The 18,185-nt window shown below is 43.5% G+C and overlaps 1 protein-coding gene across 7 annotated transcripts in view; it reads left to right on the top strand.

The window, feature by feature from the left end:
• Nucleotides 1-1,434: 1,434 nt before the first annotated feature.
• RUFY3 (RUN and FYVE domain containing 3) overlaps nucleotides 1,435-18,185 on the top strand; it is an 87,390-nt gene continuing 70,639 nt past the window's right edge. For all 7 annotated transcript variants that reach the window (XR_002346693.2, XR_001304041.3, XR_014812647.1 and 4 more), the window contains exon 1: nucleotides 1,435-2,048. Coding sequence is in view for 4 of the 7 variants with exons in the window: in XM_013989313.3 (XP_013844767.2) it covers nucleotides 1,679-2,048 (370 nt within the window). In the remaining 3 variants the exon portion in view is untranslated. The remainder of the gene's footprint in view (nucleotides 2,049-18,185) is intronic.

Raw genomic sequence — 18,185 nt, forward strand, 5'->3', positions numbered from 1 at the left:
TGAACCTGGGTCCTCATGGACTGTTACTGCTGAGCCATGAAGGGAACTCTGGCAGTTATTGTTTTTATCAAGACACCTACCCTCACCAAGACTGAAATGAAAAGGCCCAACAAATTCCAAGTGCTAAAGATATGATGAAAAAGCTTTTCTCCCCCTCAATTTTGTTTTTATTATTGTAAGTCACATGCTGTTTTACTAAAATAATAATACATAACTAATAATAATTAATTTTCCCTTTGCCAGAACAGGAATCCAGGCTCTGAGAGAAATGCCTTACTCCAGCAGGCACTAGCACTGAAATCAACAGGTCAGGGAAATGCCAGAAACTAAGACTACTAAGAGATTTTCTGACTGCTTGAAATTAGCTTCTTGTAAACATATGTTTGGTTTAAAAGATTTGGTGAAAGATAGTATTAGAAATCTCAAGGTAATTTCTTGTAATTTCAAGAGTTATTTTCAGAGAACAAAAATTAAAAGGTTTACTTTTCCTTTCAGAGAAGCATAATTTCCTCTACAAATGGCAAGACAGACCAGAGAAAGGAGGAAAAGCAGGTGGAGCAAATGTTACACAACAGTGATTTTTAATTATGAGTCAACATGGATTCTCTGCCAGCATCTTCCACCCCGAACACAAAACCAGCTAGAAACTACGGGGTCACGTTCGTGGAATCCAGCGTAAAAAATAACAGTAACTGCAAATTGTCTGCATTAAAGAAGGAAATGTTTACTTATGGGAATGACTGGATCACTAATCGTTGATTCTAATAGTGAAAATAAAGCAACAGCGGCCAATTACTAGCTAGACACAGGCACTATGAAAGTGAAAGCTGTCGACCTCTAATAGAGGCTTGTCGTATAAATTCTAAGCTGTTCGGTTTAAGACGCATTCATGCGCATCCAGAACACCGGAAAACCAGGGAGTGAAAGTCAAAGCAAATACAAGATTTCTACACAGCGCACATGACCAGGAACAAAAGACGTGGGAGAAGGAAGATACCCACCTCCAGTTTCTCACATTAAAAAGCTCACGAATCAAAACTGCGACTCAACGGTTAAAGTTACAATGTGTGCCAAGCAAATGGCACAGTTTAACGCCGGGCGGGGGGGAGGGGGTGGGCAGGTTCCTTTTCAAAATTGGCTTTCGCCCTTTCTTCAACCCATATCTTTGTGCCTCTGGGCTGCCGATGAAGTTAGGTGGTAACACACACAGCAGCGCCGCTAGATTTTCGCCAGGCCTCACACCGTACAAGCACCGGGAGCAAACACACCTGACCGCCTAGGAGGGCCGTTCCGGGGGCGGGGAAGGCCGAGGCACCGGGCGCCGTCTCCTCCCCCCCAGCGCCGCGGGAGCCCAGAGGAAGGTGGGCAGTGGGAAGCGGCGGAGGCCGCCCCCTAGGGGAGCCGCGCCGCAGGCTTGGGGGCCCGGGCGGGAGGGGCAGTCGGGAGGAGGCGGCCGGTAGGGAGACCGCGCCGTCGGGCGGGGCGGGCCCTCCAGCTGGCTCAAACCCCGGCGGGGCGAGCTGTAGACCGAGCGGCGGAGCCCAGACGCCGGCCCGTAGCCAAGGAGGAAGGTGGCGGCGGTGCGGACGGGACGGGGCGGCGGCTCACCGCCGTGACCCTCTGCTTTTCGCCCAAGCCCGGGCGCCACTCCGAGGCGGCGGCGAAGGAAGAAACGAGCATGGCTGAGACCTCGCCGCCGCCCGCCACCGGCGCGGAAAGTTGCAGCGAGGAGCCGGCGAGGGGCGGGAAGCAGCGGCAGGAGGAGCGGCGCCGCGCTCCAGCCGGGGGCGCGGACCGGGAGGACAAGGCGGGGCCGCCGCTGGCCTCCCCCCCGGGGCCCTCGGAGCCCGGCTCGCCGGTAGCCGCCCCCTTCTTCCTGCTCTACCCGGGCGATGGAGGCGCCGGCTTCGTAGCGCGCCCGCCGCCGCAGCAGCAACAGCGCGCCTGGAGGACTCCGCCGTCGCCGGGCTCCCCGCTGCCCTTCCTGTTGCTGAGCTACCCGAGCGGCGGCGGCGGCGGCGGCGGCAGCGGCAGCGGCGGCAAACACCGTGAGTGGCCGCCGGACAGGGGGACGCGGGCGGGGAAGGGGGGGCCTGGGCTGGGAAGGGCCAGCCCGGCTCCGCGGAGCTCCGCCTCCCGCTGGGTCCCGGGAACGGAGCCGGGTCGGCGGAGAGGAGGGGGCGCTGGGGGCGGCTCTCGGAAAGCTCCGGGCCCGGGGCGCAGGGGGCGGCGGCGACCGGGCGCGGAACTGTTTACCTCCGAGTCTCCCCAGGCCGCAGGCGCCCGCCCGGCGTCCCCTCCCCGCCCCTCCCGGGCCGGGCGCTTGTCCTCCCAGCCTCCCACGTGCTTGCGGGCTCCCAGCCCCGGGTTTCTGCTGGGAGCCTTCCCCGGAGCGGTCGGGGAGGGGGCGTCCCGGCAGCCCGGCCCGCCCGCCTTCTGCGGGTTCCCAGCGCAGCGGCGGCCGAGTGGGTGTGGCTGCTGCGCCGCCGCCGCCCGCGTGGCCTCGGTTGGACCACTCAATTTTTTACGAGCATTCACTCCACACCCGTAAAGATCACAGATCCATCCCCCAGGATGGGAAGAGAAATCAGGAAACAGTGCGTGCGATGATGAGAAGGGGAAAAAGTATGGCTTTGAGAGGACACTTTCCAGGATGATATGATTTGACAGCAAGAGGCCTCCACCTTTTAAAACCACTGTCACCGGAGCCCTCTGAATGTGGAGGACCCCACTTGGTCCTGTTTCAGTCAGTAAATGTCCGTTGCTGCTTGTAGTGAGCGGGGCCTTAGAGTAGACAATGTGTTAAAAGACTCTTGGAGGAGTGTTAAGTCTGGTTTAAAAAGACACGATCTTAGAGTATGAAAATGATTCGATACAATTTGTAATATATATGCCCAATACTTTGCTGTATGAGTTCTGAAAAGGGAGAGACGCTTGCCTAGGTGAAGAGGGAATCAGTTAATCTCTTTGTCTCTGTCTCTCTCTCTCAGAGAGAGCTAGAGATTTCTTTTTAGCACCAAAGCAAACCTGTTGACTTCTGCACTGCCAAGATACCCTGACTTTGACTTTTCTGCCCCAGATCCATCCACTAGAAAAAGAGTAATGTTAGCTGAATATTTCCTAAGTGCATGTGTTGTGATTTTCATAGTTCAGCTCTCATCTCTGTGAGCCAAATGTGCCACATTTTTAGGTGAGGCGGCTGAGCATGTGTGTGGTTTCAGTAATTTGTCCGAAGTTATGTACAGTGTGAAAGAAGGGATGAAATTGACAAATTCCTTGCCTAAGGAGTCTACGCTCTTTAAGTGAATACCAGACATCCAAAACGGTGATTGGATAGTTCTTCCCTTGATTAGGGTCCTTTGGATTCAGCTCTAGGGAGTCCTTTGTTATCTTCTCTTAATTACTTGCCTAGAATGGGGGCCAACACTGACCATTGACTAAGAGTCTGAGTAAAACCATAGTTTGTGTGTTGCTACTAATCTACTAACCTCCTAATAGGAATGTCTAAGGTCGGACATGAGTCTTTTTATAAGCAGAGAAGATAAAAATATTCTCAACAGTACTTTTTATTTTCTAAGGAATCTGCTTTCTATTTTGTGCTTTAAGCACAGCCTCTCTTTTTCTTTCTAAAAATTTCTATTTTTGTATAATCTGTTTATTAACCAGTCATTGTAGAATGAAGAAAACCTTCCTCTCAGTTCTTTATAACTCTCTGTAACAGTTGTGATAGAAAGTGTGGAAGAATTTTTAAACTGTTGGCTAGTATCAGTTATGGGGATTATATGAATTGCAGTTGATTTATTTGATTTCTTCTTATTAAGGGTTGACTTTATTTTTTCAAGTATTGTCATAAAATTGGGGCCTTAGCATGGTTACGATCAGCAGCGGAGGACTTAAAGCTAAAGTTTCATAACTGACTCCTTGGTCTCTGCCTTATAATAGTAGATGTCTGGCATGATTTGTTAGCATGGAATAGTCCCTCCTGGTCTTTAATTTCTGAAATAGTTTATTGGTGTGTAAGCACTCAGAAAAATTACTGGGAAGATGTGTCTCACATTGTTGAAGACTGGTGACTGAGGACATTTCCTATTGCAGAATATCACTATTTTATTCAGCTATAAAATTGACGTACAGTTCTTGTTTTCTACTATTTTTATTTTCACCTGTTATTTTTATCTGTACTTTTTAGAACACACATACTTGAGAAAAGGAATATAATGGATATTAATAAAAATACGTTCTTGCTGCTGCTCTGAAATACATCATATTGCTTTCTGTGTTGTACCAGGATGTCAGAACTTGGGGTGTCCTGACTCCTCGTTTGAGCCACTTGAGACCAACAGGTTTTTTTGCTTGTTTTTTTTTAGTACCGCACCTGCAGGATATGGAGGTTCCCAGGCTAGGGGTCAAATTGGAGCTGTAGCCACCAACCTACGCCAGATCCGAGCCGCGTCTGCAACCTACACCACAGCTCATGGTAATGCCGGATCCTTAACCCACTGAGTGAGGCCAGGGATCGAACCCACAACTTTATGGTTCCTAGTAGGATTCCTTTCCTCTGCACCACGACGGGAACTCCGAGACCAACAGTTTTAAAAAGATTCATCTCAATTAGCAGGGCAGTAGTTAGACTCAGCCTCAACACCCAATTTTTAACTCTTACTAATGGATTTGCCAAAAGTTTAAACTATATAATAATTGATATATTGTACAGTTAATAGACTGTACATTAAGGCAGTATTATCTCTTCATTTTCAAGATCTTTACAGTACTCAGAGATTTTAAAAACTAACCTTCATGTTTGATTTCAGAAGCTTTGTTTTAAATGACACTAATGAAGAATTAGCAAAAATGTGTGCAGGGGAGGTAGCCTAAACTTTTCACAGTTCATGACATGTAAGGTTTGCGTGTAAAATTTTGCAAGATATAATGTCCATAAGATACTCAGCTTAAATGCAGTGTGAAAGGTTTCTGCTATGCCTTGTTGGACTATGTTACTTTCTTGACTCTGCATGCTGGTAATCTGGCTAAATTTTTATGCTTCTAGCTTTTAAATCTCAAATTTCTACCATGCCTTTTTAAAAAAATTTTGATTTGTAAAAATTACACATGGATCTCTTCTTATAGTTTAAATGTTTTCCAGTACAAAAGTACATTGAGCACAAAGTGAGCTTTGCTGTTTGTGGGCCCTCAAGCCCTTCCCTCCCATCCCCTTCACCGCCACAGTTTATTATCAGAGAACACCACTTTGGAGTTGGGCGAGTTTTCCTCCAGAACTTTTGCATGCATTCACAGAGATGAGTGTGTTCATATCGCATGGGTCTTTTCCCCTTGGTGTAGGACCTTCCATTCCAGTTTCTCATCAACTCTATGAAAAGGAGCTACTTACTTACCTGCCATGGCCCAGTACTTTTGAAACTCAGCCCCCCAAAACCAAGTTCCCCTGCCAAATTTATGATTAACCTTTCTGTCCAAAACTTTATTCCTTTTCTTGTCCCACACCTATTCCCCTCAGGATTGAGAATTAGGAAAGGGGAGATTGAAACCAAGCAGAACCCTATGGGGGCCTTTCCAGGTACAAAAAAAGCCTCTCCATGCCCCCATTTCTTTCTTTCTTTCTTTTTCTTTTTCTTGGGGGGGGGACGTTTTAGGGCCACACCTAGGACATATGGAAGTTCCCAGGTGAGAGGTTGAATTGGAGCTGCAGCCGCTTGCCTACGCCACAGCCACAGCAACAAGGGATCTGAGCCATGTCTGTGACCTACACCACAGCTCACAGCAATGCCAGATCCTTAACCCACTGAGCGAGGCCAGGGATCGAACCTGCGTCCTCATGGATACTACTCAGGTTTATTACCGCTCAGCCACAATGGGAAGTCCCCCCATTTCCTGCTTGTAGAAAAAAAAAAAAAGGCTTTAAAGTCCTAGGCCTTCCCTGAATTCCGAAGGGCAGACTCCAGCAGTAAATGATTAGGACAGTGGAGTCACAGGATTCCTAGTTCCTCCTGAAGGGACATAGATAACAATCTGATGCTTATCCTCAAGTTGTTCTGTAAAAACTAAGCCCCCCATCCAGGTGGAGGATGGCCACTACATTGCTGACCGCAAGCACACAGACCCCAGACTGGTCAGAACCAGAAGGTTGAGATTCTTGAAACATCAGCCTGTTTCCTCACCACCAGCCAGTCAGAAGAACGTCCATGAGCTGATCACGCATCCTACAACCCTCTCCCCAACATCATCTTTAAAAACCCTTACCTGAAAGCCACCAGAATTCGGGTCTTTTTGAACATGAGCTGCCCATTCTACTTGCTTGGCGCCCTGCAAACAAACCCTTAACTTACTGCAAACACCTTCTATCAGTTTGACTTTATGTGCCAAGGGCACACCAACCCTTGCTCAGTAACACTTTTAATGCCTTCCTTTTCTGTCCTAATTTTAGAAGTCATGTTGTAGGTGGACAAGACGAACAAGAGATGGCTTCTCCTTGGTGTTGGAGGGAAGAGACTCCCCTGCCATTTGCATGGTTATCAGCTTCTGTTGTCAGTTCTTTTCCTCTTTCAACTCCCAGAGCTGCCACCTTGATGTTTAAGGCAGTGCCATGCAAATAGCCCACATTTCTGTCCTTGTCTTTGCTCTCCCAAATACAACAGTGTACCAAGAAAAAGTCACACAAAGAAGCAGCTTTCTTTCTGTATTTGTATGTGCTGTTTTGAGATGGGAGGAAGCCTGGGAAAGGGATAGAAAGGAGGCAAAAAAAAGCTTTGGGAAGGCCTGGCAGCCTGGCAGCGTTACTATGACTACTCACTTCAAAGCTAAGTATACCTAACAGTGAATGCCTTGGTGGAGCCCTGGAAAGTGCAGAGAATGAGGCTTCTGGAAGTATTCAACTGTTTCTCACCAATTCATTTTAAGAGTCCATGCTGTGGGGAAGGACCTTTCTCATTTACATATAAACTCAGGAATGTCTATTTAAGGGGAGAAAATCAATTTTATGTTCATAGTTTCATACACATACATAGAATATAAAGATATATGTGTGTGTACATTTTGTATGTGTGCATATTTATATTATTCATTGATTTTAGTTTATTCACCATGGATATTTCTATTATTATGTCTCTTCTTTTTTCATTATGTAGTACCCCAGAAAACATTATATCTAATCAGTTCATCTGCTGTATGCTTTTTAAACTTTGAAAAGACGAAAGTACTTTTTTTGGGTTTTGTAAATATAGAGGCATTTGCCCCAAACTGGGAGGTATGCAGGGGAAGGGGCGAATCATCAGAATCCCAAAGTCTTGAGCAGTCACCTCATATTAGTAGGTTTTTGCTTGATTTGTGACTTTTTTTTTTTTTTTTTTTTGTCTTTTTTGCCATTTCTTGGGCCACTCCTGCGGCATATGGAGGTTCCCGGGCTAGGGGTCGAATTGGAGCTGTAGCCACCGGCCTACACCACAGCCACAGCAACGTGGAATCTTAGCCGTATCTGCGACCTACACCACAGCTCACAGCAACACTGGATCCTTAACCCACTGAGCAAAGCCAGGGATCGAATCCAAAACCTCATGCTACCTAGTCGGATTCATTAACCACTGATCCGTGACAGGAACTCCGATTTGTGACTTTTTAAGACAGCTTTTTGTTATTACTGTAAGGCAGTACCTTCATTTACAATACTGTGCTTCACAAATCTATTAGCCATTAACTCTTTTCCAACCCATTTTCAGAATGCAGAGAGCCACTTTCTGATCCATTAAATGCTGTCTTGTCAAATGGCAGATATAAGTGCCTGTCAAAAAGGGCACTTAAAAGAGGGGGTGGAAAGGAGTTCCCACTGTAGCTCAGTGGTTAAGAATCCAACTGCAGCAGCCGGGGTTGCTGCAAAGGCCCAGGTTTGATCCTGGGCCCCACCCGGTGGGTTAAAGTCTCCAGTGTTGGTGCAGCTCAGATTCAGTTCCTGGCCCAGGACTTTCATATGCTGGGGTGGACCTTCAGTGTGTAGCTGTAGATTATTGACCACCAGAGACCTGTACTTTGGCCCTTAAGAGCATCTAAATGCAGGTATGTCCTTTGCATACACAGCTGCAATGACCTGGCACATCCTGAGCATCTAAGGGACTGGCAGCTGGGTCATGTTCCCAGTTCCTGCCTTGTGACAAAACCAGCCGTCTCCTACTCACCTTCCTGATTTCGCTTTTACCACCTAACTGTCAAAGTTCATCTTCCCAGCCAACATCTCCCCTTCTCCTCTGACTCCTTTCTTTTGTTTTACCTACTCTTCTGGCCTGGAATTATCAAAAAGTCCTATCATGCTTCTGATCGGCAGAGCAACAGTTTCAGAACATTAGATGTAATCTTTGAATCTTCGACTTTTTTTGGCTGCTCTGCTATTGATAATCATGGTTTCATTCCTTCAGGGTCCTCTTTTATCTTAGTTCTGATCTTAGCTTAATTCTGAATACTAGAGAATCATGAAAGGCTCCTCATTAGATCACAAAAGTTTTGCTATAGTGCTGTAATCCGAACAATTACAAATAAAGAATGTGACTGGTAAAATAATAATGGTACTTAGTAGCTACCATTTATAGAATATTTTTATGTGCCAGCCAGAGAGGCAAAAACATCACATGTATCAGTATTTATCAATTTAGCGGGTTATATTTATGACATATTTCTTAAGGTTTCAATAGATAGAAGAGCCATTTTACATAAATCTACTCAAGAGTGCAAGCTGAAAAGAAAAAATGGGGAGGAGTAGTCCATATAGAATTCATATAGGTAGATGCATGCAACATGTGTTTTTCATCAAAGTATTTGATTACGTCTTTAAGGGACTTATTCAAAGTATTATAAAATAAAAAATTCTGATAGCGTAACCTTAGATGTAGATTATTCTGGAGATACAGATTCTTTGGTTTTAGGAAAGGCCTTTTTTTTTTTTTTTTTTGGGTCTTTTGAGACCCGCATGTGCAGCATGTGGAGGTTCCCAGACTAGGGGTCCAATCAGCTGTTGCTGCTGGCCTACACCACAGCCACAGCAATGCAGGATCCGAGCCTCCTCTGTGAACTACAGCACAACTAACAGCAAGGCCACTGAGCAAGGCCAGGGATCAAACCTGTGTCCTCATGGATCCTAGTCAGGGTCATTACCACTGAGCCACAACGGGAATTCCTAGGAAAGATCTTATCTCAAACTTTAGCACACATCAGAATCACCTGGAGGTCTTGTTAACACAGATTTCTGGCCCTATCCCCAGAAATGGTTTTTATTTGTTGTGTTTGTTTGTTTTTACTCTAGGTATAATTGATACATTAATTTCAAGTATACAACATAATGATTCAGTACTTGTATGTGTTGCTTTTTTTTTTTAACCGAAGGTTGGAGAATGAATTCATATTCCTGAATAGTCTGAGCCCAAAATTCATGTTATTAATCACTGTATGCTTTCTCACCTAGGCCTTAAAGACACCAGTTTAGGTAGGGCGCAGTCAAAAAGTTGCTGGGTGGGAGAGAGAACAGAGGAAAAGTGTCAAAGAAAGCAACTTTCAGACTAAAAGAATAGTATTGGCTTCAAAACATATTCACCTGACTGTATTTTGTCTTGCATCTTTTCCCTTTTTGTTTGACTTTTAGCAGAAACCCTGTGTTAAAGAAGTAAAGAGGTTAAGAAGCTAAGAAAACATATTTTTTTAGTGTAGGTTTTGGTAGTAAAAAGCCTAGGTGGATGATGATGAGAGAGTAGCAGAATTAACTGGATGAAATAATATTTCCTTATTGGCTAGTACTTTTGAAAATTCCTTAAATAGTTGAAAGAGTTAACTATAAGCTGTGCTGCTTCTCTGTCATTGCACAATAAATCACCTGTAGCCATCATAAATAAAAGTAGAATTCCACTGTAATTAATTTTGCAGGACATCAGAGCTGTTAAATTTCTGCACAACCTTTTTAACATTATAATGTCTTCCTGCAGTGCAGAGTGGCTAAGTATGAGCTTTAAAATTTATGGGGGAGTTCCTGTTGTGGCTCAGCAGGTTATGAACCCAGCTAGTAACCATGAGGGTGCTGGTTTGATCCCTGGCCTTGCTCAGCAGGTTAAGGATCCAGTGTTACTGTGAGTTGTGGTGTAGGTTACAGACATAGCTCAGATTCCCTCATGCGTTGCTGTGGCTGTGGTGTAGGCCGGCAGCTACAGCTCTAGTTCAACCCTTAGCCTGGGAGTCTCCATAAGCAGTGGATGTGGCCCTAAAAAGCAAAAAAAAAAAAAAAAAAAAAAAAAAAAATTGGGGGGGAAGTTACTAGTATACCATAAACATTAAAGAATTGTTTTGCATGATGTGAAAAGAAATGCTTTTAGAGTTATAAAGCAGTGGTCCTTGAGAAGGTATGTATCTATATGGTCATGCCCTCTAGTTGTGTTTGAATATTGTGAAAAGTTCATAGTCCTCCTAAAACATAACAGATCAGGAATTGAGGGCTACTGAGCTAAGGTGGTGATCCTCTTTGCAGAGCCCGTCTTAGTGACTGTGTCGTTCTAGACTTGTTCCTTAAAGAATGGACATGACACTCAGCATGTGTCAGAGGGAGCAGTTTGGGGGAGGGGGGGCAGGGGTGGGAAAGTCTTGAAACCTCATAATCCATAAGGAAAGGAGAGATTGGCCGACTGAGGGCAAGAGGCATGTAGAAAGCAGGAGAACTTGTTTCTGTATGTTTCCTTTTAGAATATGGTTCCTCTCTCTAATTTTAGAATCTGTTTAGGGCCTCCCCACAGACATTTATCTGCTTTTCCTGCCTTTCTTACGAACTTCGGAAATCCGGTCACCTGATGTGAAGGCTTGGTAAAATTGTGAGCCCTCTCTCCTCTTTCTCCCTTGGGCCCGTGATATCCCTAGCACAGCTTTTGCTCAGATCACCTTTTTACTTTCATCTACCTTAGCCCCATGAACATCCATCCTTACTGACTTTTACTTTTGGGGATTTTTTTTTTTTTTTCTTCCAGAGTTCTTGAAGGCAAAAACCACTTTTTTTTTTTTTTTTTGTCTTTTTGCCCTTTCTAGGGCCGCTCCCACGGCGTATGGAGGCTCCCAGGCTAGGGGTCGAGCCAGAGCCACAGCAACGCCGGATCCTCAACCCACTGAGGGTCAGGGATTGAACCCGCAACCTCATGGTTCCCAGTCAGATTCATTAACCACTGAGCCACGACGGGAACTCCCAGAATCACTTATTAAAATGACAGTAAAGGCTGCCGTTTAGTGCCAGCTTACCAAGGGCCATGTGCAAAGTGCCACGCTGAGCGTTCCACTACATCAGCTCACTCTGAAGTAGTTCATGTGAGCACCCCCATTTTGTCCATGAAAAAGCAGGCACAGTAATAAGTCCTTTGTCAAGGTTGCTAAGCTTCTTTTTTTTTTTTTTTTTTAATTTACCTTGCCTTTATTTATTTATTTTTTGTCTTTTTTTGCTATTTCTTTGGGCCGCTCCCATGGCATATGGAGGTTCCCAGGCTAGGGGTCGAATCGGAGCTGTAGCCACCAGCCTACGCCAGAGCCACAGCAACGCGGGATCCGAGCCGCGTCTGCAACCTACACCACAGCTCACGGCAACGCCGGATCGTTAACCCACTGAGCAAGGGCAGGGACCGAACCTGCAACCTCATGGTTCCTAGTCGGATTCGTTAACCACTGCGCCAAGACGGGAACTCCTGCTAAGCTTCTAAGTGGTGGATCTAGGGTTCGCTGTGGTCATTTTGACTTGAGTCCACATGCTCTTGGCCTCCATCATCGCCTCCCATAACTGGAACCACATGCTAAGCTGGAGGCTCCCTTTTAAGCAGCAGTAGCCTCTGGTTCCTTGCTCTACCCACCAGCTGTGTTTGCTAAAAATGAATGAATGAATGTGAAATTCACAGGCCATCAATATGGTAGAGAAAATAGTTATGTACATAAGCAACACTAAATAGCCATCTGTGTGACAAGGACTCAGGAATTTCTTACACACCTGTAATTTTCTTTTTCTTGCCTATTGCTTTGATCTTCCTTCATGTCCATACTGGCTAGCAGGTGTAGGTGCCTTCTGTGTCTTCTACATCTTAAGTGATTGCATCTGTTATGTATAAATAAATAAAGCCTGTGTTAGAATGAATGTTTGTCAGGGCGTAAATATAGCTTGATTTTCTAGACCTTGAGGGTTTTCATAGTTGAAGTGAAACAAGAGGGTGGAAATACACCATTGCTCTAGAGTTACATAGCTAAACCAACAAGTATCTATTGAGAGTCTGGTATTTCGTAGGTACCATTTTAAGCAGATGTGTAGTGGTGAGCAAAGCAGACAGAATTTTCACGGAACCTGTGATCTTTGTGAAGCTGGTTATTTAGTTCCATTTTATATAGCTGGGTAAATTGACACCAGAGGAGAATAAATTGCCCGAGATCATTTATAAAATAGTTGGTAGTTTTATATCTGTAAATCATTACCTACTGCCACTTACCCATGAAATCTGTTTTAGTAATGAATAATTAGTACCTTCTTAAGGTATTTATTTCCAGTCTTATGCTGGTTAATTTTAACAAGTAGAAAGATTATGCATTGTAGTAGTCCTGGTGGTTTTTCCAACAAAATAATAGCTCAGCTTCTTGGGGATACTCATTTTAAAGTGTATTTTATCATGCTTGGTTAGTATCTACAAAGTAGAACTGAGCCTGCCAAATGCCTAAACCTAAACTTGTAGAAATCTCAACAGTAGAGATAGATATAGTAGATCTTTTTTTTTTTTTTTTTTTCAAGGGCTGAACCTGCAGCATATGGAAGTTCCTAGGCTAGGGATCGAATCAGAGCTACAGCTGCTGGCCTACACCACTGCCACAACCACAGCAACATGGGATCTGAGCCGCCTCTGTGACCTACACCACAGCTCATGGCAACGCCAGTCCTTAACCCAGTGAGCGAGGCCAGAGATCAAAACCACGTCCTCATGGATACTAGTTGGGTTCATTAACTGCTGAGCCATGAGGCGAATTCCCAAGAAATAGTAAATCTTCGAGAGAGGGAAGGAAGTAGGAGGGAGGGCTAGGCATGTGACAAAGTCATGATCATTCAATTGAATAATCTTATAATTTAGCAGAAATATCTGGGTTTTTCCAGATGTCATCATGATAATTCATCAAGGAAACCCTTTGTTTTAACAGCAACTGGTGAAATTGAGGGGAGGGAATGAGACTTCTTAAATTATAAGACTGTGACCCAGGAAGCCTTGGAAAACAGAACTTGTGAGCTTTACAAACTGATTTGCACAAGTTGACAAGTTTTAAGAAGCACTGTTGTGTGCATAATAGGAACTAGGGGATAGGAGAGTCAGCTAACTATAAAAGAAATGAGTGAGGTCAAGTTGCCATTGTGGCTCAGTGGTAATGAACTGGACTAGTATAGTGTCCATGAGGAGGCGGGTTTGATCCCTGGCCTCAGCTCAGTGGGTTAAGGATCTGGCATTGCCTTGAGCTACAGTGTACGTAACAGACGTGGCTCGGATCCTGAGTTGCTGTGGCTGTGGTATAGGCCAGTGGCTACAGCTCCAATTTTGACCCCAGCCTGGGAACTTCCATATGCTGCAGGTACAACCCTAAAAAGACCAAAAAAAAAAAAAAAAAAAAGAAAGAAAGAAAGATGTGGTCTCTTATCCTCAAACCTGTTGAAGAAGGATTGGCATACCTGCCAGAAATCTGTTTTTGAAAAGTATCTAAATAATATCATTTAAAAGGGAAAAGTTAGAAATAACCCAATGCTCACCAGTGTGAAAATGGATCAGAAAATTGCTTATGCATACAGTGGTTTATTACTTTATGACATAGCAGCCCACACTACAGTGGTATAGCTACACACTACAGTGTGGATGAGTTGGAAAAAGCAATATTGAGCAAAAGGCTTAGAAGGTTATGTACAGTGCTTTTCAGTAGAGTTTAATAAAACTAAAGCTAAAGTATTATCTAGGCATCCATATATTTATAATAATATTTTAAAAATAAGGTGATGATTTACACAGAATTTGGAAGAAATTGTTTCAAAAGGGGGGGCAGGAATTCAGAAGAGAGAAGGAACATGTTAGATGTAAGTCATTAGTCTGTTTCTCCATTGGGCAATGTTTTCATGGATATTGGTGATTTTTTTTTTAAGAATTAAAATTATGCATTGAAGCTTGTCATTTAAAGTTCTGGAATGAGTCATTTTAGAAAATAACAACCGCCCCATTTATCTTCTTCTCTTTTGAATGCATCAAGTGTTCTTACTATGTCCACTTGAGCAAGTCAATGTAGTGGGAACTGGCTCAGATGTTTTTTTCAGCTCTCTCCTGAGAGAGGTGATATAGTAAGCAAGTGATATCCTTCATGATGGTCAGAAGCATTTGGTTTACCCTTTGCCAGCACAAGCAGAAAGATCCATGCTGGGCTCTCAGCTTCTCAGAAAATGCCTGCTTATTAAAAGCCTGAAGTAAATGTATAAGAATGACTAAGTGGAATATATGGATTGTGAAACATTAAGGTGTAAAAGCTGATAAATTTCTTCTCTCCTTCAAATCTTAATTAAGGAGTTCCTGTCATGGCACAGTGGGAACGAATCCGACTAGGAACCATGAGGTTGCAGGTTTGATCCCTGGCCTCTCTCGGTGGGTTAAGGATCTGGCATTGCCGTGAGCTGTGGTGTAGGCTGGCAGCTGTAGCTCCAATTAGACCCTTAGCCTGGGAACCTCCATATGCCATAGGTGCGGCCCTAAAAAGCAAAAAAAAAAAAAATCTTGGTTGACAATTTTTTTCTTTTAATGGTTTTTATTCTTTTTCTCATTACAGCTGGTTTACAGTGTTCTGACAGTTTTCTACTGTACAGCAAGGTGATCCAGTCACACATACATATATGCATTCTTTTTTCTCGTATTATCACGCTCCATCATAAGTGACTAGATATAGTGCTCAGTGCTATACAGCAGGATCTCATTGCTTATCCATTCCAAAGGCAATACTTTGCATCTGTTAACCCCAAATTCCCAATCCATCCCACTCCCTCCCCCTCCCCCTTGGCAACCATAAGTCTGTTCTTCATGTCCATGATTTTCTTTCTGTGGAAAGTTTCAACTTAGTTGAAATTTATGTTGAGGAAATTTCATGAGGACCTTGCCTGTTACTTTACTTTTGCTTTTGTTTTGTTTTCTTTTCCCTGAGTAAAATTTAATCCTTGGGATGAAGTGCTGAAATTGCAAAGTATTGGAGAAAGCATGGACTTTAGGGGAATTGTAGAAGCAGCTGGGAATCCCAGCTCTGCCACTTGTAAATTGTGTGATCTTGGGCCAGTTAGGTGGCTCAACTTTGGTTTCCTTGTAAGGAGGGAATATCCATATCTACCTTGCAGGATTCCTATAAGGATTTGATATGATATTTATAAAGCACCTTACAGAAAATAGAAATTCAATAAACGATACCTACCTTAAGTAGTAGTAAATTTTCCACATTGTATAACCGGGGTGTTGGGTGTGACCAATCAGTCTTTGTCTTGTATAACAGTAGCTGAGCAAATATACTTTAAAGGAATGGCACTATTAACTTTGGAATGTGAATCTTGGTTACTTTGAATCAGTCAATAATACAGAAAATTTGTGCTGTGTAAGCAGCTAGAATATAGTATTATTCAGATTATTATCGTGGATTTGAACTTCATATACACTTGTTAATTCTGTTAGAGTCACACACAGACGGTAGTGTAGGCTTCCCTACAAATACATGCTGTTATTCACAAGTGGAATCAAATGAGAAAATAATTCAGTACAGCTTATAATTAAAGTGTTTGTGAGAAAAATAAGATTGAGAAAAAAGTTTTTTATGTCTTACCGATTACTTAATGTTACCTTTATATTCTCAGCCAATATGTTTACATAGAAAAGACCCATGTGTAAAGACATTACTAAGTAGTATTTGAGATTATTTTGGAGTTCCTGTCATGGCTCAGCAGTTAATGAAGTCAACTAGCATCCGCGAGGATGCCGGTTCAATCCCTGGCCTCGCTCAATGGGTTAAGAATCCGGCGTTGCCATGAGCTGTGGTGTAGGTCGCAGATGTGGCTCGGATCTGGTGTGGCTATGGCTGTGGCGTAGGCTGGCAGCTACAGCTCTGATTAGACCCCTAGCCTAGGAACCTCAATATGCTGCAGGTGCAGCCCTAGAAAAACAAAAAGACAAATAAAAAAAAAATAGAACTGAAGTTCCCGTCATGGCTCACTGGTTAACAAATCTGACTAGGAACCATGAGGTTGCGGGTCAATCCCTGGCCTCGCCCAGTGGGTTAAGGATCCAGCATTGTCGTGAGCTGTGGTGTAGGTCAAAGATGCACCTCGGATCCCACTTTGCTGTGGCTCTGGCGTAGGCCAGCGACAACAGCTCCGATTGGACTCCTAGCCTGGGAACCTCTATATGCCACAGGAGCAGCCCTAGAAAAGGCAAAAAGACCAAAAAAAAAAAAAAAAAAAAAAAGTTACTTTAAGGGAGTGGGATGGGAGTTTGGGGTTAGTAGATGCAAACTATTACATTTAGAATGGATAAGCAATGAGGTCTTACTGTATAGCACAGGGAACTATATCTGATCTCTTGGGGTAGAACATGATGGAAGATAATATAAGAAGAATATATATGACTGGGTCACTTTGCTGTACAGCAAAAATTGGCTCAACATTGTAAATCAACTAAAATTTAAAAAAATAACATAAAATTATTTTTGTTAGTTTTCTATAAATAGTGCATGTTTTGGAGTTCCCGTCCTGGTGCAGTAGTTAACGAATCTGACTAGGAACAATGAGGTTGCAGGTTGGATCCCTGGCCTTGCTCAGTGGGCTAAGGATCCGCGTTGCTGTGAGCTGTGGTGTAGGTCGCAGATGTGGCTCGGATCCCTCATTGCTGTGGTTCTGGTGTAGGCCGGTGGCTACAGCTCCAATTGGACCCCTAGCCTGGGAACCTCCATATGCCGCGGGAGCGGCCCTAGAAAAGGCAAAAAGATGGAAAAATAAATAGTGCATGTTTTCATAGTGAATTCATTGCTTGTGAACAGTGAATAACTGTTCATGTTGAGGATTTAAGGGTGTTTACCTGCAAACAGGTATGACTTAGTAGGACTACAGGTTTTCCAGCCCACCACACAGTTCTTATTTCTAAAAATATTGCCAACACCTCTTCAAACTGATAGTGAATGGGAAACTCAAGAGTAATCAGTGTGGGCAGGTTTTTCTCTCCTTGGCAGAAGTTTCAGTTGCTTTGGGCTTCTCTTGCTGAGTCCTCTGCCTGGAAGGTGGAGTGAGCAAGTTCCCTGCTCATTGAACTAGACATTCTTGCCGTCCCGATGCGTTGTAATCAGTCCACATCTCCCATGTAGGGTTAGATAAATGTTTATCTTTGGGTTGGTGGGAAGATTGTTCATCATGGTTTGTGACAGCCTGAATTCAGGTATTAGTGGACATGGGCAGTCCCAGAGCACTCAGATTAATTCACATATTCACTGTTCTATATGTCAGGGATGTATCAGCTACCTAGAGACTCTGATATCATATGTACAGATAGCCAGGACTCTTTAGTGTTGTGGTTCCAGTACTATTCAGTGTAACTTTAAATATCTTGATGACTGCTTAACTAGTGTTTTGACCTATTGCATGGCTTAAAGTGAAACTGTAAACTGTCCCCCATTAAGTTTAAATATATAAAGATGGAAATATGTCTGGCTAGAAAGGAATTGTACTGTAATTAAATAAGAATATATTAAATCAAGGCTTATAGTCAGTATTTGGATATGTAAATTCTGCTTCCTTGAAAAAGTGATCTTGTCTTACTGCTCCATGTGCACGTGGAGTACTCTCAGTGGATACTTACTGGAATGAATGAATGAGTGAATGAAGAGCTCCAGTCCAGATGTAGGATAATGTTGGAAGAGATTTAAATAGCAATGAATAGACCTACCTGAAACATTTTCTTTTCCTTAATAACTTGCTGACTTTGTTCCTAATTATAACTAAGCATATGTGTATATGTATTCTTACATTGTACCCGTTTGTCTCCCCTCTAACAATGTGAAAATGCCCTATTTACCTGCGGAATCTGGTTCTTAGCATTTTTCTTTGAGTTCAAATTATAATGGAAGCATTTATGAAAAATTTTTATATTTAC

The sequence above is a fragment of the Sus scrofa genome, chromosome 8 (genome assembly GCF_054392235.1).
Source record: "Sus scrofa isolate SSC_HxYL_T2T_F1_AM1 chromosome 8, Sscrofa_HxYL_maternal_Yorkshire_Landrace_v2.0, whole genome shotgun sequence".
In the NCBI taxonomy this organism is placed as follows: Eukaryota; Metazoa; Chordata; class Mammalia; order Artiodactyla; family Suidae; genus Sus; species Sus scrofa.